Source organism: Stegostoma tigrinum, chromosome 7 (genome assembly GCF_030684315.1).
Source record: "Stegostoma tigrinum isolate sSteTig4 chromosome 7, sSteTig4.hap1, whole genome shotgun sequence".
NCBI classification, from domain to species: Eukaryota; Metazoa; Chordata; class Chondrichthyes; order Orectolobiformes; family Stegostomatidae; genus Stegostoma; species Stegostoma tigrinum.
Window position 1 is genome coordinate 104,326,926 of NC_081360.1, and position 22,146 is coordinate 104,349,071.

Below are 22,146 nucleotides of genomic sequence, written 5' to 3' on the forward strand. Positions count from 1 at the left end.
TTTGGGGGGAGAGAGGTAATAGAAATTGCAGACGCTGGAGAATCTGAGATAACAAGGTGTAGAGTGCTGGATGAACAAAGCAGGCCAAGCAGCATCTTAGGACCAGGAAAGCTGACATTTCGAGCCTAGACCCTTGGGGACACTTGTGCACAAAACACAGAAAGCTGGCATGAGGGCTCAGGTAATCAGGAAAGCTCATGGAATGTCGGGTCTATTTCAAGGGCCTTGGAGTGTAAGAGTTGGGACCTCTTGCCACAACTGTATGTCATTTCACTTGTTAAAGGAGCAGATGGATTTCAAATAAACCTGTTGGGACTATAACCTGGTGTCATATGACTTCTGAATTTGCATCTGTACAAAGTGTTAGTGAGACCACATTTGGAGTATTGTGAGTAGATTTGGTACCCATATTTAAGGAAAAACATAGTTTCATTGGAGGACGAGACAGGGTAGATGCAAGAAGCATGTTCTAATGCCAGGGAGTCAAGAGCCAGGGGAACATAGTCTAAGAATTTAGGGTAGGCTAAGGCAAAGAATTTACTACCACAGAAATTTGACCCATCTTCTGTCTATATGTCCACTCAGTTTGCCTATCTATACCTTTTTACAGCCTTTTTGTTTCCTACTTACATGTCACATTGCAACTTAGCGATAGGATGAACCCATGGGAAATGTTTCAATCATATTGTGTTCAATTCTGGTGACCATATTACAGGGAGGATGTTGAGGCTTTGCAGAGGGTGCAGAAGAAGTTCACCAGGATATTGCCTGGATTAGAGTGTATGAACTATAAGGAGAGGCTTGTAAAGCTACAGTTGTTTTCTCCGGAGCGGCAGGGGCTGAGGGGAGACTTGATAGGAATCTATAAAATTATGATATTCATAGACACATTTGACAGTCAGAATCTTTCTCCGTGAGCTGAAATCTCTTATACAAAGGGGCTTGCATTTACAGTGAGAGGTGAAATGCTCAAAGGAGACGAAAGGGGCAAGATTTTTTGCAGAGATGGTAGCAGTCTGGTACACGCTGCCAGGGATGGTGGTGGAGTCAGATACGACAAAAGTGTTTTAAGGGGCTTTTAGATAAACAATGAAAATGCAAGTAATGGAGGGATATGGGCCAAGGGCAGACAGAAGGGAATAGTTTAATTTGGTGTCATATTTGGCAAAACATTGTGGGCCAAAGGGCCGTTCCTACTCTACGTTCTATTCAACGGACTTGAGAGTTATGCAGAGAGAGTGGGAGGGGAGAGAGAATGACGCAAACAACAAAATACACTTAAGACCACAACCCAATCAGCCATGACCTTATTGAATGGCAAAGCAAGTTTCGAGGGCCAAATGGCCTACTCCTGCTCATTAGCCCTTTGTTCCTGGATGCCTTTAGTATTCTCTTTGTGTGCCTAGTTGCAAATTTCAAAAAAAAATCATAATTTGGCTTAGTTCTGTGTCTTTAGCTGCAGCTGCTGTCTGCTTTCAGAAAGAGATTTGGGACAAATCAAACAACCTGTTTGACAATTATGCTGATCATGGTGAAGTTGACGATGACCTAAACACATTTTCCATGGAAAACTAATCAATCCACACAACACTGGCTATTGTCTATATATTGTCCTCACTGCCTGACTTTCTTTCTTTCAGAAAATGGACAGCCAGAAATTTGAATTTGGCGATCTCGACTTTGATAATATGTTTGAAGATTATACAAATGCTTACGACTACATTATTGACCCAGACGTGTCGCCCTGTTACTCTGAAGTGAATGAATCAATCAACACAGCTCTGGCTGTTATCTACAGCCTGGTGTGCTTCCTCGCTGTGACAGGGAACATTATTGTAATGATTGTCCTACTTTATGATCGACGTACCATATCATCCACAGACACCTACCTGCTACATCTGGCAGTGGCTGATCTGCTCTTTGCTGTGACCCTGCCTTTTTGGGCAGTGGATGCTGTATCTGGCTGGGTGTTTGGTGATGCCATGTGTAAAATTATCAGCATGTTACAGGAGATTAACTTCTACAGTGGGATTTTATTGCTGGCTTGTATCAGTATTGATCGTTTTCTGTCCATCGTCTACGCTACACGGGTCCACATGCGGAAGAGTCCATTTATATGTCAGGTGGTTTGTGCTGCTGTTTGGTTGATGGCTATTATCTTATCTTTACCAATTTTGTACAAAGGTGAATTTACTCCACCTGGTTCCAAAAGACTGATGTGTTATGAGATGCTTGATGCGGAATCAGCACCAATTTGGAGAGTAACGACCAGATTTTTGCGGCATTTTATTGGGTTTGTCATCCCTCTCGCTATCATGATTTTCTGCTACAGTGTGACAATCCAGAAACTGTTTCAAACGAAGGGATTCCAGAAACATAAAGCGATGAAAGTTATCATCGTGGTGGTGTTGGCTTTTCTCATTTGTTGGTTCCCACACAATATTACTGTGTTCTTTGACACACTGATGAGGAGCAAACTCATTGCTGAGACTTGTGAGAAGCGTAATCATATTGATCAAACTTTATTTGGAACTCGAAGTTTGGGATTCCTGCACAGCTGCATTAACCCATTCGTATATGGGTTTATCGGGGTAAAATTCAGGAGGAATCTGTTCAAGCTCTTGGCTTCAAAAGGCATCATGAAGCGAAGTTCTGATTCACGATATACGAGGTCTTCATCGTCTTCCTCATCTGGCATGTAAAGTCTTTGTGACATTGGTTGATGTCTATCAGCAAAATGACAAATTAAGAAAAAACCAAATGAGAAAGAATGAGTGACTTTGTAACTCATTGATGAACAATACAATTTTGAACTTTGTTTTTAAGCTTTACTTACAAAAGCGATCAAAACCGACAGCTTTGAAGATGACTATTCCACCACTTTGGCTGTAGAGGGCCCACTCCTTGGTATTTGCTGCATTATTTATCTCTGCACGAATGCATAAGGGGTTTGTACGGAAGCTCCACCTGAGTTAACAAGCAGTTATTGAATGGTATGTCACTTAAGAAATAAAAATTGAATTCCTTCAGTGTGATTCCTTGTGTTCTATGCCATTTGATGCATTATTGATATCAACGTGTTCTTGTTGTTTTATCTCTGAGCACTTACGTAATGCTGACGCATAAAGCCACTGAGGTCAGTCACAGTGAAACAACAGTGGTTCAATCCTATGGAACAAATATGTAGGATCCCCCAATGATACTTCAACCACTTGTCAGCTTTGTTATCTAAAACTATATCGAGGGCCACGTCCTCTCTTGTAGGGCCTTCTCTTTACTAACTTAAAAAGCTCTCCTGGATGGATTTTAAGAATTCAGCTCCTGCAAACCTTTCACATAATGACTACCCAAGTTAATGATGGGGAAGTTGAAATCCCCTTCTATCACTATTCTATTATTTTCACACTTGCATGAATTTTTCCTAAACTCTGCTCTTCTAAAAACCAAAAGAAGTGCAGATGCTGTAAATCAGAAATAAAAGCAGAAGTTTCTGGAAAAGCTCAGCAGACTGAGCAGCATCTGCGAAGAGAAATCAGGGTTAACGTCTCAGAACTGAGAAAGGCTCATCGGACCTGAAACGTTTACTCTAATTTCTCTTCACAGATGCTGCCAGACCTGCTGAGCTTTTCCAGCAACTTCGGTTTTTGTTTCTGCTCTTCTATTCCTCTCAGATTGTTAGAGGGTTTATAATACACTCAAGATGCCACCATTGACATAATTTGAGAAAGTGTCAAAGGTAAATGTTTCCTTCTCATCCTTCTTGACTTGGCTGCAGTCTTTGACAAGTTAGACTTGGAAAACATTTCGACAACATCCAGGACTGGGCTGACAAGTGGCAAATAACATTTGTACTTCGTGGCTGTCTCCAAAAGAGAAAATCTATCCATCATCCCTTGACGCTTGATGGAATTGCTTTCATCGAATCTCTGACTGTCACAGCTTGAACGGTTACCAACGACTAGAAACTGGACTGGACTAGCCATATAAATGCAGCAGTTGCAAGAGCAAGTCAGAGGTACGGGATTCTATCGTTAGTAACTCACCTTCAGCCAAAAGTGTCAAGGTTATGCTGATGACAAAGAGCTGGGCAGAAGATGGAGTAAGTGATCAGGGGAGATGGAGCCCGGAGAGAGAGAAAGAAAATTAGCAGACAAAAGAGATGGTATTTTGGGATGGTATCACTGATCTCTTTGGTTGCCTAATTTTCTTTCTCTCCATCCGGGCACCTCTACCCCATATTGCTTACTCACCTGCAGCCACAGAAACGCTATCCGTTCCCCTAATTAACAAATCCCCATCACTGTTGCCCCTGCTTTCTTCTTCCTCCTCCTCCCTGTTGTGATGCCAGAAACCTGCCTCTGACTGCACTCCCTTGAAATACCAGTGCGCTCCTCAGCTTCCAAAATGGAAAGGTGATTAGTGAGCAGGACTATAGGGAAGTTCTTTGCTACCTGCCTGATTCTTCTGAACCCAGCTCACTGTTATCAATGCGATCTTTTCCGTAATTTCTACATTCTCTTCCTGCAAACATCCTTAGATGCATCTCACCTGGTCCTGGTATCTTGTTGACTTTAGAGGTCAACAATCTATCCAGTACTTCTTATTAGTTTTAAATCCATTTAGTAGCAGAGTTTACTCCTCTATCACTGTGGCTTGGGCAGCATCCTCCTCCTCTGTAAAGACATGTGCAAAATATTCATCTAACATCTCACTCATCCTCTCTGCCTCCATTTGTAAATCTTGTTTTGGCCTCTGATTGGCTCTGCTCCATTAATCACTCTTACCATATACATGATTATTTGATTTGATTAATCAGTGTCACATGTACTGAGATACAGTGAGAAGTATTGCATACTAATCTGAAAAATCGTATCTTATATAAGTACATCAGAGTGATAGAACAGAAAGCAGAATGTAGAGTTATAGGAACAGAGAAGGTGCAGAGAAAGATCAACACATAAATGAGAGGTCTGTTCAAAAGTCTGATAGTAGGAGGGAAGAAACTGTTTTTTTTCTGTTGGTGTGTGTTTTCAAACTTTTGCGCTTTCTGCCTGATGGAAGAGGGTGGAAGAGAATATAGCCAGGGTGGGAATGGTCTGTTATCATGTTGTCTGCTCTCTAAAGGCAGCAGAAAGTGTAGACAGTGTCATAGAGTCATTCAGCACAGAAATAGACCCTTCGGTCCAATCAGCCCATGTCAACCATAATTGCAACCTAAACTAGCTCCACCTGCCTGTACTTGGCCTATATCCCTCTAAACATTTTTTATTCTTGTACTTCTATAAATGTCTTTTAAATGTTGTAACTGTACCCACATCCACCACTTCCTCAGGAAGTTCATTCCACACGCCAACCACTCTCCGTGTAAAATAATTGTCCCTGATGTCTTTTTTATATCTTTCTCCACTCATCCGAAAAATACACCCTCCAGTCTTTAAATCCCCCACCTTGGGGGAAAAGACCTGTGCTATTCACTTTATCTATGCCCCTCATGATTTTATAAACCTATATAAGGTCACCCATCAACCTCCTACTCAAGTGAAAAATGTCCCAGCCTATCCACCCTCTCCTCATAATTCAAACCCTCCATTCCTGGCAACATCCTCATAATTTCTTTTGAATTTTCTCCAGCTTAATAATATTCTTTCTATAAAGGTGAGACCAGAACTGGACATAGTATTCCAGAAGAGGCCTCACGAATGTCCTGTACAACCTCAGCATGACTTCTCAACTCCTGGACTCAAAGACCTGCAAAATGAAGGTAAGGATGCTAATCACCTTTTTAACCACTGCATCTATATGTGATGCAAACTTCAAAGAATTGTGAACCCCTAGGTCTCTCTGTTCTACAACACTATCCAAGGCCCTGCTTTTAGATTAGATTAGATTAGATTCCCTACAGTGTGGAAACAGGCGTCTTGGCCCAACAAGTCCACATCGACCCTTGAAGAATCCCACCCAGACCCATCCCTGTATAACCCACATACCCCTGAACACTACAGGCAATTTAGCATGGCCGATCCACCTAGCCTGCACATCTTTGGATTGTGGGAGGAAACCGGAGGACCCGGAGGAAACCCATGCAGACACGCGGAGAATTGTGAAGTTTTTGTGATGGATTGGGCTGTGTTCACAACTCTCTGTAATTTCTTGCCACCTTGGGCAGAGCGGTTGCCACACCAAGATATGATGCATCTGGTTAGGATGCTTTCTATAGTGCATCTATAAAAATTGGTAACAGTTGTAAAAGCTTAGAGCCACACCACATGGAAACAGTCTCTTTGGTCCAAATTGTCAGCACTAACCTCACATCCCAATCTAATCTCATCACATCTTCCAGCATTTGTCTCTATTGCACTAAACGCTTCCTATTTATATACCCACCCAGATGGCTTTCAGAGGTTATAATTGTACCCACCTCCACCACTTCCTCTGGCAGCCCCGTTCTATACAGCACCACCCTCCAGGTTCCCCTTAGGTCCTTTTTAAAACTTTCCCCTCTGACCTTAAACCTCTGGCTTTGAGTTTTGGACTCTCCCCGCCGGAATAAAGACCTTGGCTGTTCACCCTATCCATGCCCCTCATGATTTTATAAACTTCTATAAGGTCACCCTCAGCCTCCGACGCTCCAGGGAAAACAGCCCCAGCTTGTAGAAGGGTGACATGGTGGCTCAGGGGTTTGCAACGCTGCCTCACAGTGCCAGGGACTTGGGCTCAATTTCACCGTCAGGCGACTGTCTGTGTGGAGTTTACACATTCTTCTTTGTATGGGTTTCCTCTGGACTTTTTGGTGTTCTCCCACAGCTCAAGGATGTGCAGGTTAGGTGGACTGGCCATGGTAAATTGCCTTGGGATGTGTAGGCAAGTTGGAATTGCTATGGGAAATGCAGGATTACTGGGATAGGATGGAGGGATGGATCTGGGTGGGATGTTCTTCGGAGGGCCTGTGTGGACTTGATGGTCGGCATGGTCTGATTTCACAAAGCAGGGATTCTATGAATCTATGATTCAGACAGTATAGACATGCTGAATTTCATTAGCCTTCTGAGGAAGTAGAGGTATTGGTGTGCTTTCTTGGCTCTAGCTTCAACATGGATGGGCCAGGACAGATTGTTGACGATATTTTCTCCTGGGAAAGTGAAGCTCTCAGCCACCTCAGCCTCAGCACCATTGGTACAGACAGGGGCGTGTCCTCCACTCCACTTCCTAAAGTCGATGATCAGCTCCTTTGTTTTGCTGACATTTAGGGAGAGAATGCTGCATTTATACCATGCCACTAAGTTGTCTATCTCTTTCCTGTACTCTGTCTTGTCGTTGTTTGAGATCCAGTCCACTAGGGTGGTGGCATCAGCAAATTTATAAATGGAGTATGAACTGAATTTGGACAAACATTCATGGGTGTATAAGGGGTATAGTTAGAGGCTGAGTACGTAGCCTTACAGGGCAATGGTGTTGAGGATTACTGTGGAGGAGGTGATGTTGCCTGTCTCTATTGATTGCGGTCTATGGGCCAGGAAGCCAGGGATCCAGTTGCAGAGGGAGGAGCAGACTCCTAGGTCTTGGAGTTTGGAAATGATTATTAGGTTGTTAAAGGTGGAGCTAAATCCAATTATTGGAGACTGATGAAGGCGTCCTTGTTATCCAGATGTTCCAGGGATGAGTGTAGGGTCAGGCAGATGGCACTTACTGTGGACTTCGAGTGACAGTAGGTGAATTACAGTGGATCAAGGCAATCTGGGAGGCTGCAGTTGATGTGTGCTATTACTAACCGCATGATGCACTTTCTAATGATGGAAGTCAGAGCCACTGAGCAGTGGTCATGAAGCCACGCTGCCTGGTTTTTCTCTGACACCGGGATCATGGTGATCATCGTGAAGCAGGTGAGACCCTCCCAATGTAGTAAGGAGAGGTTAACGATGACTGTGAATGCTCTCGCCATCTGGTCCATACAGGATCTGAGTGCATGGCCTGAGACTCCATCTGGGCTAATTGCATTCACCATTGAGAAGCCCGAACTGATGTGTGCTGTGGTGACTGGGCATTGGTGTGCTTGAGGCTGTTGGAGCAGGTAACAACATTTCACTGACGTACCATTCAAAATGACCATAGGATGCATTGAACACATCAGGGAGGGAAGTATTGTTGTTAGTGATTCTACTCGACTTTGTTTTATGGTCCGTTCTACCGTGTAAGCCTCTCCACAGGCTGCGTGTGTTTGCGTGGTTCGCCTGGTGCTCGAGTTTGGTCTGATATTGTCACTTGGCATCCCGGATGGCTTTGTGAAGATCACACCTAGATTTCCTGTATCGGTCAGGGTCACTCAGCCAGAACAGCTCAGACCCGGGCTTCAGTAGGGAGGGGAACTTGCAGTTCATCCACATCTTCCCGTGGGGGAACATTTACATTAACTTCAGAAGCAAAAGATAGACATTGCTGGAAAGCTTAGCAGGTCTGGCAGCATCTTTGAAGAAAAATCAGGGTTAACGTTTCAGCTCTGGTGACCCTTCCTCCAACTTCCTTGGAGTTTGGAAATGATTATTACTGGAATTAGGTTGTTAAAGGTGGAGCTAAATCCAATTATTGGAGACTAAAACGCTAACTCTGATTTCTCTTTACAGATCCTGCCAGATCTGCTGAGCTATTCCAGCAATCTCTATTTTTGTTTCTGATTTACAGCATCCACCGTTCTTTTGGGCTTTACTCAGATTAACTTCTTTGACATCTGATCCCCTACACACATGTTGATGAAGTCACTGATGGCAGTGATGTTGATATTTAAGTTGGCCGCTGAGTTCTTGGACATGGACTAGTCCACCGACTCCAAACAGTCATGGAGGAGCATGTCTGCGACCAGCACTGTATGACTCTCTGTACTGATCCTCACGCTTCAGTTTCTGCTTATAAGCTGGGAGAAGGAGTACAGCTTTCTCAAAGCACTGAGCAACAAGCCAGAGACCGAGACATTGACCAACAGCCAGCGAGAGCAGAGCGTAAATGTTCTGAGCAGCAGTCACCCAGTCTATGCCTCGTTTCCCCAATGGTCTCAAGAAAGACCCTGAGCTACCTGTTGCCTGCCAGTTTAACGTACCACCCTGTTCCCTGCCAACATCTCGGGTCCAGGCCCGAAATGTCAGCTTTCCTGCTCCTAAGATGCTGCTTGGCCTGCTGTGTTCATCAAGCTTCACACTTTGTTATCTCGGATTCTCCGGCATCTGCAGTTCCTATTAGCTCTGCGTCTGGCTTGCTGCAGTGTTCCAGTGAAGCTTAGCCCAAGCTGGAGAAACAACATCTCATTTTCCGCTTGGGGACCCTACTGCCCGCCGGACTCAATATTGAGTTCAATAATTTGAGGGCTTAAACTCTCCTATGTCCCAGCCCCATTCACCACACACCAGGCCCTGTTATCACATAGCCTGCCAGTACACACTACACATTTTTAGTCTCTAACAGTCCCCACTAACAGCTATTCACCCTCCCACCCTGATCATTATCAACTCCTTCGTCTGTCCAACTGCTCTTCTCTCTCTCAGGCTCTATTCTATCGTTTACTTCCTACCCAACCCCCTCCCTGTTTTCTATACATAAATTTACATTTTCCCAGCTATTGTAGGAGTTGCCGATGCTGGAGAATCTGAGATAAAAAGGTGTAGACCTGGATGAACACAGCATCAGAGGAGCAGGAAGGCTGACATTTTGAAGGAAGCAGTGCAGGGATTCCCTGTGGCCGTTCCCCTCAATAATAAATATACCATTTTGGATACTGCTGTGGGGGTGACCTACCAGGGGAAGGCCATAGCGGACAGGTCTCCGGCACTGATCCTGGCCCTGTGGCACAGAAGGGAATGGGGGAGAATAGCAGAGCAACTGTAGTGGGGGATTCGATAGTAAGACGCACAGATAGGCGGTTCTGTGGACGCGAATGAGATAAAAGGATGGTATGTTGCCTCCCGGGTGCCAGGGTCCGTGATGTCTTGGATCGTGTCTTCAAGATCCTTAAGGGGGAGGGTGAGCAGCCAGCAGTCATGGTATCCCTGCTCTGTCTGCCTATTTCCGTTTCCCATTCCTGACAGTCACCCAGCTACCTTTTTCCTGTAACTTGGCTGTGACCACCTCCTTGTAACTCTTCTCTATCACCCCCTCAGGCTCCCGAATGATCTGGAGTTCATCCAGCTCCAGCTCCAGTTCCCTAACACGGTCTTTGAGGAGCTGGAGTTGGGTGCACTTCCTGCAGGTGAAGTCAGAGGGGACATGGTACACATCGGTACAAATGACATGGTTAGAAAGACGGCAGAGAATGTGAAAAATGAGTACAAGGAGTTAGGTTGGAAGATGAAGTCCAAAACAAACAGGGTAGTTATATCTGGATTACTATCAGTGCCCCGTGATAATGGGGTAAGAAACTGGGAGAGAGTGCAGCTAAACATGTGGCTACAGGGCTAGTATAAGAGGGAGGGCTTCCATTATGTGGATATTTGGAGCACATTCTGGGGAAGGTGGACCTGTACAGTAATGATGGGTTGCACCTGAACCGGAAGGGTACAAGTATCCTGGGAGGGAGGTTTGCTAGAGCTGTATGGGATGGGTTAAACTTGTTTGGCAGGGGGTGGGGAACTGGATTTATAATTCAGAGGATGAGGTATTCGGCCTTCCAACAGACACAACAGGGAGTGAGGTGGTTTATAAAGACATGTGGTCGATGGAGCGTAATTGCGGACACCGACATGGTTTGAGGTGTGTATACTTCAATGCCACAAGGATCAGAAATAAAGTGGATGAGCTTAGAGCATAGGTCGGCACCTGGAACTACGATGTTGTGGCCATTACAGAAACTTGGGTACTTCAAGGAGAGGAATGGTTGTTGGAAGTTCCAGGGTTTAGATGCTTTAAAAGAAATAGGGAGGGTGGTAAAAGAGGTGGGGGAGTGGCATTGTTCGTCAGGGAGAGCATAATAGCTACTAGAAGGCAGTTTGAGAATGATATGTCTACAGAGTCAGCTTGGGTTGAGGTCAGGAACAAGAAAGGAGCAGCCACTTTGTTGGGGGTATTTTACAGACTCCCTAATAGTTACAGAGAAGTAAAGGAGCAGGTTAGGAGGCAGATACTGGAAAGGTGCAGAAGTCACAGGGTTGTAGTCATGGGTGACTTCAACTTTCCAAATATGGATTGGAAACATTTTAGTTTAGATGGAGTAGATTTTGTTCAGTGCATTCAGGAAGGATTCTTGACATAGTATGTAGATAGACCAACACGAGGAGAGGCCACTTTGGATTTGGTGCTTGGCAACGAGCTGGGCCAAGTGTGAGACCCGTTGGGAGGAGAGCATTTTGGCAGTAGCGATCATAACTCTGTTCCTTTCATGACAGTCATGAATAAGGATAGGTACATACGGCAGGGTAAAGTTTGTGGAGAAATGTGGAGGTTGTTTGAGGAATGCATACTGCATGTGCTTGACATGTTTATCCCTAGCAGGCAGGGAAGATGTGGTCGAGTGAGGGAGCCATGGTTCTCGAGAGAGGTCGAACGACTGGTTAAGTGGAAGAAGGAGGCTTATATAAGGTTTTGGAAAAGAGGAACAGAAAAGGCTTTAGAGGGATACAAGTTAGCCAGGAAGGAGCTGAAGAAAGGGTTGAGGAGAGATATAAGGGGGCATGAGAAGACCTTGGCTGATAGGATCAAGGAAAACTCCAAGGCTTTATACATGAATGTGCAGAACAAGAGAATGACCAGAGAAAGGGGAGGGCCGATCAAGGATTGTGAACAGAATTTGTGCACAGAGCCTAAAGAGATAGGAGAGGTCCTTAATGAATACTTTTCTTCAGTATACATAACCTAGGGGGACCTAGTTGTAGAGGAGGACGTTGTTTATACAGTCAAGAAGGCTAGAGGAGTTTGATGCTAGTCAAGAAGATGTGCTAGGAATTCTGAGGAAGTTGAAGACTGAAAAGTCCCCCGGGCCTGATGGGATTTATCCAAGGATTCTATGGGAAGTGAGGGACGAGATCACAGGGCCTTTGGCGATGATCTTTTCGTCCTCACTGTCCATGGGAATAGTGCCAGAAGATTGGAAAGGGGAAAACATCTTTTCCTTGTTCATAAAAGGGAACAGGATAACCCTGGAAATTACAGACCAGTTAGTCTTACGTCAGTGGTGGGCAAATTATTGGAAAAGGCTCTGAGAGGCAGGAGTTTTGAAGAGGTGACCAAACACGTGGATGAAGGTGGAGCAGTGGATGTGGTATACATGGATTTAAGTAAGGTGCTTGATAAGGTTCCCCATGATAGGCTCATTCAGAAGGTAAGGAGGCATGGGATAGGGGGAAATGTGGCAGATTGGATTCAGAATTGGCTGACCCTTAGAAGATAAAGGGTGGTAGTGGACAGAAAATATTCAACATGGTTATGCGTGGTGTACCACAAGGATCTGTTCTGGGTCCTCTTCTATTTGTGATTTTTGTAAATGATTTGGATGAAGGAGTGGAAGTGTGGATTAGCTAATTTGTGGATGATTCGAAGGTGGGTCACGTTGTGGACAGTGCGGAGGGCTGTTCTAGATTACAAAGGGACATTGATAGGATGCAGAGCTGGCAGATGGAGTTTAACCCTGGAAAGTGTGAGGTGATTCATTTTGGAAGGACAAACTTGAAAGCAGATTACAGGTTTAACGGAAAGATAACCCTAGGCCAGAAACGTCGGCTTTTGTGCTCCTGAGATGCTGCTTGGCCTGCTGTGTTCATCCAGCCTCACATTTTATTATCACAGAGGTATAGATGGAGTAGACAGCCAGATACTTTTTCCTAGGGTGGTGGTAGCTATTACAAGGGGACATAGTTTTGAAGTGAAAAGAGATAGACACAGGGGAAATGTCAGTCGTAGGTTCTTTACTCAGAGTGGTGGGGCGTGGAATGCACTGCTGGAGAGGGTAGTGGAGTTGGCCTCATTAGGGGCGTTTAAGTGGCTGTTAGACAGGCAAATGGATGGTAGTATAAGGTTAGATAGATTAGGTTTCAGGTAAAATTTCAGCACACCATGATGGGCCAAAGCACCTGTACTATGCTGTACTCTTCTGTCTTCTATGTTCTATGTTCTAAGGGTGTCAGTGATAATCCAGGAAATTATAGGCCTGTGAGCTTCACATCAGTGGTAGGAAAGTTATTGGAAAAGATTTTCAGGGGCAAGGCACGTATGCTTTGAGAAGCAAATTGACTTATTAGTGACAGGCAGTGTGGTTTTGTGCAGGAGAGGCCATGCCTCACTAACTTGATTGATTTTATTGAGGAGATGACAAAGTTGATTAATGAGGGGAAAGTGGTTGATGCTGTCTACAGGGACCTCAGTAAAGCCTTTGACAAGTTCACTCGCGGAAGACTGGTACGAAAAGTGAAGTCGCATTATATCAGTGGTGAGCTGCCAGGATGGATACAGAATTGGCTTAGTCATAGAAGACAGAGGGTACCGGTGGAAGGATGCTTTTTGGAATAGAGGGCCGTGACTAGTTGTGTTCCATGGGGACCAGTGCTGGGACCTCTGCTGTTCGCAGTCTATGCAAATGATTTGGAGGAAAATGTGGCTGGTCTAATTAATACGTTTGTGGATGATACAAAGATTGGTGGTATTGCAGATAGTGAGGAGGGTTGTCAGAGGATACAGCAGGATATAGATCACTTGGAGGCATGAGCGGGTAAATGGCAGATGGAGTTTCATCTGGACAAATGGGAGGTGAGGTATTTTTGAAGGACAAGTAGAGGTGGAAATTATACAGTGAATGGCGAACCCTTAGGAGTATTGATATGCAGAGGGATCTGGGTGTGTAGATCCTCAGATCACTGAAGGTGGCAGTTCAGGTAGATAAGGTAGTAAAAAAGGCTTATAGAGATAGTAGGAATTGGTGATGCTGGAGAATCTGAGAAAATAAGACGTAGAGCTGGACGAACCCAGCAAGCCATGCAGAATCAGAGGAGCAGGAAAGTTGACATTCCTGAAGAAGGGTCTAGGACCGAAACGTCAGCTTTCCTGCTCCTCTGATGCTGCTGGCCTACTATGTTCATCCAGCTCTACACCTTGTTATCTAAAAATGGCTTACAGCATGTTTGCCTTCATTGGAAGGGGAATCAAGAAGAAGGATAGATAAGTTATGCTGCAGATTTCTAGAACTTTAGTTAGGTCACACTTGGAATATTGCTTACAGTTTTGGTCACCACACTACCAGAAGGATGTGGATGCTTTGGAGAGGGTACAGAAAAGGTTTACCAGGGTGTCGGGTATGGGGAGATTTTAGCTATGAAGAAATGTGGGATTGAGTGGGTTTGTTTTCACAGGAGCTCAGGAAGTTAAAGGGCAATCTGGCAGAAGTTTACAAGATTGTGAATAACATAGATAGAGTGGAAAGTCTGAGGCTTTTTCCCAGGGTGGAGACGCCAATTACTAGGGGACACAGGTTCAAGGTATGAGGTGGGAAGTTTAAAAGAGATGTACAGGGCAGGTTTTTCACACAAAGGGTAGTGGTGTGTGCCTGGAACCTGCTGTCTGAAGAGGTGGTGGAAACAGACACAGTAGCAGTGCTTAAGAAGCACCTGCACAAATACGTGAATTAAAAGGGAATAGAGGGTATGGATCATGCAAGTGAAAATAGGGTTAGTGTGGAAGGGCAAAATGTGTCAGTGCAGGCCTGGAGGGCTGAAGGCCCTGTTTCTGTGTTGTTTTTTGTTCTTTATTTGACCTCTCAAAATGCACTGGGGGAGGCAGTGGCAGAGACTATTATCGCTCGACTATTAATCCAGGAAACACAGCTGAACATTCAGAGTGTGAAGATAGATAAGTCCCCTGGGCCGGATGGGATTTATCCTCAGATCCTCTGGGAAGCCAGGGAGGAGATTGCTGAGCCTTTGGCATTGATCTTTAACTCGTCATTGTCTACAGGAATAGTGCCAGATGACTGGAGGATACCAAATGTGGTTCCCCTGTTCAAGAAAGGGAGTAGAGACAACCCTGGTAATTATAGACCAGTGAGCCTTACCTCAGTTGTTGGTAAAGTGTTGGAAAAGGTTATAAGGGATAGGATTTATAATCATCTAGAAAAGAATAAATTGATTAGGGATAGTCAGCACGGTTTTGTGAAGGGTAGGTCGTGCCTCACAAACCTTATTGAGTTCTTTGAGAATGTGACCAAACAGGTAGATGAGAGTAAACCGGTTGATGTGGTGTATCTGGATTTCAGCAAGGCGTTCGATAAGGTTCCCCACAATAGGCTATTGTACAAAATGTGGAGGAATGGAATTGTGGGAGATATAGCAGTTTGGATCGGAAATTGGCTTGCTGAAAGAAGACAGAGGGTGGTGGTTGATGGGAAATGTTCATCCTGGAGACCAGTTACTCGTGGTGTACCGCAAGGGTCGGTGTTGGGTCCACTGCTGTTTGTTATTTTTATAAATGACCTGGATGAGGGCGTAGAAGGATGGGTTAGTAAATTTGCAGACGACACTAAGGTCAGTGGAGTTGTGGATAGTGATGAAGGATGCTGTAGGTTGCAGAGAGACATAGATAAGCTGCAGAGCTGGGCTGAGAGGTGGCAAATGGAGTTTAATGCAGACAAGTGTGAGGTGATGCACTTTGGTAGGAGTAACCGGAATGCAAAGTACTGGGCTAATGGTAAGATTCTTGGTAGTGTAGATGAGCAGAGAGATCTCGGTGTCCATGTACACAGATCCTTGAAAGCTGCCACCCAGGTTGACAGGGTTGTTAAGAAGGTATACAGTGTTTTAGCTTTTATAAATAGAGGGATCGAGTTCCGGAACCAAGAGGTTATGGTGAAGCTGTACAAAACTCTGGTGCGGCCGCACTTGGAGTATTGCGTACAGTTCTGGTCACCGCATGATAAGAAGGATGTGGAAGCTTTGGAAAGGGTGCAGAGGAGATTTACTAGGATGTTGCCTGGTATGGAGGGAAGGTCTTACGAGGAAAGGCTGAGGGACTTGAGGCTGTTTTTGTTAGAGAGAAGAAGGTTGGGAGGTGACTTAATTGAAACATATAAAACCATCAGAAGGTTAGATAGGGTGGATAGGGAGAGCCTTTTTCCTAGGATGGTGACGGCGAGCACGAAGGGACATAGCTTTAAATTGAGGGGTGAAAGATATCGGACAGATGTCAGAGGTAGTTTCTTTACTCAGAGAGTAGTAAGGGAATGGTAGTAGATTCGCCAACTTTAGGTACATTTAAGTCATCATTGGACAAGCATATGGACGTACATGGAATAGTGTAGGTTAGATGGGCTTGAGGTCGGCACAACATCGAGGGCCAAAGTGCCTGCACTGTGCTGTAATGTCCTATGTTCTATGTAATCTCTTTTGAACCCTCTCCAGTTTAGTAACATCCTTCCTTTAAGAGACACAAAGAAAGATTTAGAATTTGTGCATCATTGTGGATGACTTCATGATACAGGTTCTTTATTTAACTGAGGGCACATTGCATTGTTTCAGCTTTTCATTTCGAGAAAAGTGTTGGAGTAGAATTGGATCAATTGGACCATGGAGTCTGCTCTGCCATTCAGTCATGGATAATATTTTTCACAAACCCCTTCTCCTGCCTTCTCCCTGTAACCTATGACCCCCTTACTAATCAAGAACCTAGCTATCTCTGTCTTAAATACATTGGATGACTTGGCCCCCATAGCCCTCTTTGGCACTGAGTTCCACAGATTCACCACCCTCAGGCTTAAGAAATTCCTCCTCACACCAGTTCTAAAGGGTTGTCCCTTCACTTTGAAGCTGTGCCTTCAGCTCCTGGACTCTGCAACATCTTTTCCACATCCACTCTATTCATACCTTTCAATATTCTGTAAGTTTCAATCAGAACCCCCTTCGTCCTTCTAAACTGCATCAAGTAGAAACCCCAAGTCTTCAACCAATACTCACCTGAAAAGCCCTTCATCTGCATTTTAGTAAATCTCTTCTGGACTCTCTCAAAAGCCAGCATATCCTCCTTTAGATATGGGGCCAAAACTGCACTGAATATTCTAAATGCCATCTGACCAGAGCCTTATACAGCCTTGAAAGTACATCTCTGCTCTATATTCTAGCCCTCTTCACATGAATGCTAACATTGCATTTGCCTTCTAATTGTCAATTGAACCTCCATGTCAACCGTAAGAACCCAGAACTAGGACTTCAGGTCTTTGTGCTTTCTAAAGCCTTTCCTTGTTTTGGAAAATAGTCTATTCTTCCTACCAAAGTGAATAACCTCTCACACTCTCCCTCAACACTCAAAACTCTACAACAAATGGTTTTTTTTACATAGAAAGTGGAATGAACTTCCAGAGGAAGTGGTGGGTGTGAGTACTTTTACAAGACAAGTTTAAAAGACATTTAGATAAATACTTGAGTAAGAAACGCTTGGAGGGATGTGGGCCAAACAGAGTTCAATGGTACTAGTTTAGTCTCACTTCTTTGCCTATTCATCTAGCATTCCAAATCCTCTGCAGCCTTCCCACTTCATCAACAAGACCTGTCCCTCCAACTGTCTTTGTGTCATCTGGAAACTAAACAACAAAGCCCTCAGTTGACTTGTCCTGGTCCTTAGTGTATAATGTGACTAGTTGTGTTCCCAACTCTGACCCTTGCAGAACACAACTAGTCACCAGCTGCCATCCTGGAAAGGCTCCTTCATTCTTATTCTTTGCCTCTGCCACTCAGCCAATCCTCTATCCATGACAGCACCTTGCCCTTAACACCATGGGCTCGTATCTTATTTAGCAGCCTCCTGTGCGGCAGCCTATCAAAAGCCTTCCAGAAATCAAAATAGATCAGGTCCGCTGAGTCTCCTTTGTCTAACTTGTTAGCTCCTGAAAGAATCCTGACAGATTAGTCGGACATGACTTCCCCTTGTTGAAGCTTTGCTGACCTAGTCTGATCTTACTGTGCACTCCCAAGTAATCTGCAATCTCATCCTTCTTAATGAACTCCAAAATCTCACCGATGACAAAAGTCAGGCCAACCAACCCAAAACTTCCCATCTTGTCCCTCCCTCCCTGATTAAAGTGGGTGTTACATTAATCATTTTCCAATCCTCTGAGGACCTTCTTGACTCCAGATCATTACCAACACTCCTACAATCTCCTCAGCTCCTTCAGACATCTGCGAGTGTTGTCCATCTCATCCAGGTCCACCTTCAGTCCTTTCAGCTTCCCCAGCACCGTCCTTTTGATGATGGTCACTACATTCACCTCTGCCCCCTGACGCTGTTGAAGCTGCTCGTGTCTTCCACTGTGGAGACTGCTGCAAAGTATTCAGCTCCTCTGCCATTTCTTTGTTCCTCAGTGCTGCTTTTCCAGCCTCATTTTCCAGCAATTCAGTGTGCACTCCTGCCAGTCTCTTTTATACATTTTATATATTTAAAAAAGCTCTTGCAATCTTCTTTTGTATTATTAGCTACTTTACTCTCGTATTTCATCTTCTTCCCCAAAATTGCATTTTAGGTATTCTCCAATGGTTTTTAAAGTTTTCCCAATCCTCTGGCTTCCCACAGTGTGGGCTTCTTCTTTTGCTTTTCTACTGCCAAAGACATCCTTTGTCAGCCAAGGTTGCCTCATCCTTCTCTTAAATATGTTTCTCCTTCCTTGAGATGAATTTCTGCTGTGCAACCTGAATTACCCACGTAAACTCCTGCCATTGCTGCTCTGCTATCTTCCTGTTAGTGTTCCCTTCCAATCAACTCTGGCCAGCTCCTCCCTCATGTTTTGTAGTTACCCATATTTAACTGTAAAACTGTTACGTCTGATTTAAGATTCACCCTCTCATTCTGCAGGGTGAATTCTATCATATTATGACATTTCCCTCTCGTGGTTCCTTCACCCTAAGCTCCCTAATCAAGATTGTCTTATTACCCATCACCAAATGCAGAATTGCCTGTTTCCAAGTGAGTTCTACTACAAGCTGCTCTTACACACTCCACAAATTCCTTTCCATTAAATCCGCTACCATTCTGATTTTCTGAGTGCACCTACATTTTGAATCCCCATGATTCTTAAAATAGTGCCTTTCTTACGTGCATTTTCTATTTCCTGTTTTACTCTCCTCCCCACATCCTGACCAATACGAGGACCCTGTACACAACTCCCGGCATGGTCTTTTTCACTTAGCCGTTCCTCAACTCTATCCACAAAGATTCTATGTTTTTCAGCTCTATACCACTTCTTCCTATTAATTTTATTTAATTCTTACTAACAATGTGACCCCAACCCATGCACATTCCTTTCTATAGGATATATATCCTTGGATATTTAGAAACATAGAAACATAGAAAAGTACAGCACAGTACAGGCCCTTCGGCCCACAATGTTGTGCCATGGAATATTCCTAATCCAAAACTAAAATAACCTAACCTACAGTCCCCTCAATTCACTGCTGTCCATGTGCACGTCCAGCAGTTGCTTAAATGTCACTAATGACTCCGCTTCCACGACTACCACTGGCAAACTATTCCATGCGCTCACAACTCTCTGGGTGAAGAACCTCCCTCTGACGTCTCCTCTATACCTTCCTCCTAACACCTTAAAACTATGGCCCCTCGTGACAGTCAATCCTGCCCTGGGGAAAAGTCTCTGGCTATCGACTCTATCCATGTCTCTCATTACCTTGTACGCTTTGATCAGGTCACCTCTCTTCCTCCTTCTCTCCAGAGAGAAAAGTCCAAGTTCCCAGCTCCAATCCCCTGCCAGCCAAGTTTCTGTGATACCCACGACATTGTTCTTGCCAATTTCAAGTTATGTTACAAGCTCATTTTCCTTGTTTCACATACTGCATGCATTCAAGTACAACAGAGTCAGTCCTGTGTTGAGTGACCCCTTCTCATGTTTGCCCCCTTACCTGCTAAGCCTGAAGTTAGATTCTTCACCCTTTCTGTACGTTTGAAAAACTTTAGTAATGTCTGCCAAACCCTCCCCCACTTTCACATTTTCCATACTTTTCTATACAATTTAATCTATTCCTCCACTCCACCCTGCACCATTTAGTTTAAAGCCCTGTCCGGAGCCCTCATTACACGATTTACCAGAACTCTGGTCCCAGTATGATTCAGGTAGACTCCATTCCCTCCTTCCCAGTACTGGTGCTGCAGTCCAAAGAATTCAAAGCCATTTCTTCAAAACCAATCTTTCAGCTGTGCGTTTACCCCTTTAATCTTCTTGGGCCAATTAATTCGTGGATCGGGTAGTAATCCGGGAATTACCATCTTTTTGTTTCTGCTTTCTAATTTAGCACCGAGCTGCTTGCCTTCCCTCAGCAGAACCTCTTTCCTCTTTGTACCCATGTCGTTGGTAGTTATGTGGACCCCAACAATTGGATCTTTCCTCTCCCACTACAAGTTTTTCTGCAGCCCAGATGAAATATCCTGAACATAGGCACCAGGTTGGCCTTTGGGACTCTCAATCCTGGCCACAGAGAACAGAGTCTAGTTCCCTGATTATACTATCCCTGATTACACTATCCCTGATTCCTGTTGCATTTCTCTTTTCTCCCCCACTCACCGTTGAATAGTTCCCTGTACCACGGTACTATGGGTCAGTTTGCTCAAAATTTCTACAGCCCTCACTCTCATCCACACTGGGGCAAGTAGCTCAGGTCCATTCGACAATCTCAAGGTTTGAGCCTCGTTCAGCACTACCTCCTGGATCCCTCTAACTACCTCACTGGCAGTCACACATTCCTGTCCTTGACTGCATTCAGGTAATTAATCTAAGGGGTGGGGCCTGAAAAAAATATGCATCCAGGAAACTTTCCCCCTGCCTGATATGTCAGTACTTGAAGCTTAGATCCCAGCTCATCAGCTCTGAGCTGGAGATCCTCAAGCAACCGCAACACTTGCTGTGGATCTGGTCACTATGAAGCACCATGGGATCTACTGACTCCTGCATCATGCAGTGACAGAACATTGTCTGGCCTGGCTTCACTATTTTAATTATTCAGTCCTTAATTTGATTTAAAATAAATTATACTGGTTTTTTCGTCTGCAACTTGTAAACACTTCCCCAATTTATTTTCACTCTAAAAGTAATCTATAATAAATAGTCAAATTAGTAATCAATCAAAGCACATTGCCTAATAGTTGATCTCATTTTTGTTTGATCTGGCTTCAACAATTGTTTATGTAACAATAATGACTGCAATTTGAAGGCAACCTATTGCTCATAACTTAAGTTAATGAGTTTATGGGAATATTAACTAAACTTTCATAATTTCTTTATGACTTTTGATTTTCTTAAATAGTTTTATTTGAAGTGCACAATGTGTAAGTGAAATGATTACCATACCCTTTCAAACCAGCTCTAATTGTGCGTGCCTTATTGTGGCCATTTCAACAGGCAGTACAGAGACAAACATTTTTTTGTAGGTAGACACAACATATTGACGAGTTGAGCACATCAAGCTTCTTTCCATTGGATATTAGTCAAACGATTGTTTTCATCATTCATGATACAAGGGCTTTATTTCCAAATTCTCTTTACAGTTGTCAGTTTGCCAAATTTCATCAGATTTCAACTCTACAGGATTGCATTTTGAGTGAGTTAAACTTGAGCATATGATTCTTAAGGCTAAAGGGATCTAAAGGTATGGGGAAAATGTAGGATCAAGGGATAGAGTTATATGACTATCATTGATAATATTGAATGGTGAAGCAGGCTTGAAGGGAAAAATGGCTTTCTCTGGCTTAAAAGTTCTATGTTTTTATGTACTCCTTTAATGTACTTTTTATGTATTTATCCAGACTTTGGATTGCTGATACTGGGAACATACACTGTTGACCCAAATGGTACACCATGTAAAAAGGAGTTCGGAACAAGGTTCACAAGAAGAATAATCAACAGATTTATCAATCTCGTAGGAAATAACATTCAGTAACAAACACACCCAAATTTAATAAACACATTGCATAAATGGACATCCTTCATCATATGATTTCTGATTATGACCTTACTTTTACAGTACATTGCAAAACATATTCTCGCAGAATTTTTCCCAGACCTCTTGAGTCACTTTTCTTTTAGATTCTGCATTTTCTTCTTTAAATTTCTTCATACCTTGCAAAACTCTTCCCATTTTACAGAACTTCGATCGCAATTTGACAGGAGTCACACTGGACAGCACTTGTTATTACACA

General features: G+C 43.9%; 1 protein-coding gene across 2 annotated transcripts in view; it reads left to right on the top strand.

Moving 5' to 3' along the window:
• The window catches only part of LOC125454203 (C-X-C chemokine receptor type 2-like), a 36,087-nt gene extending 13,962 nt beyond the window's left edge, over window positions 1-22,125 (top strand). For both annotated transcript variants that reach the window (XM_059647605.1, XM_059647606.1), the window contains exons 3-5: window positions 1,641-2,993; window positions 5,656-5,761; window positions 22,093-22,125. In XM_059647605.1, the coding sequence (XP_059503588.1) occupies window positions 1,644-2,702 (1,059 nt within the window). In that variant the 5' untranslated portion in view covers window positions 1,641-1,643 and the 3' untranslated portion in view covers window positions 2,703-2,993; window positions 5,656-5,761; window positions 22,093-22,125. The remainder of the gene's footprint in view (window positions 1-1,640; window positions 2,994-5,655; window positions 5,762-22,092) is intronic.
• The last annotated feature ends 21 nt before the right edge of the window (window positions 22,126-22,146 follow it).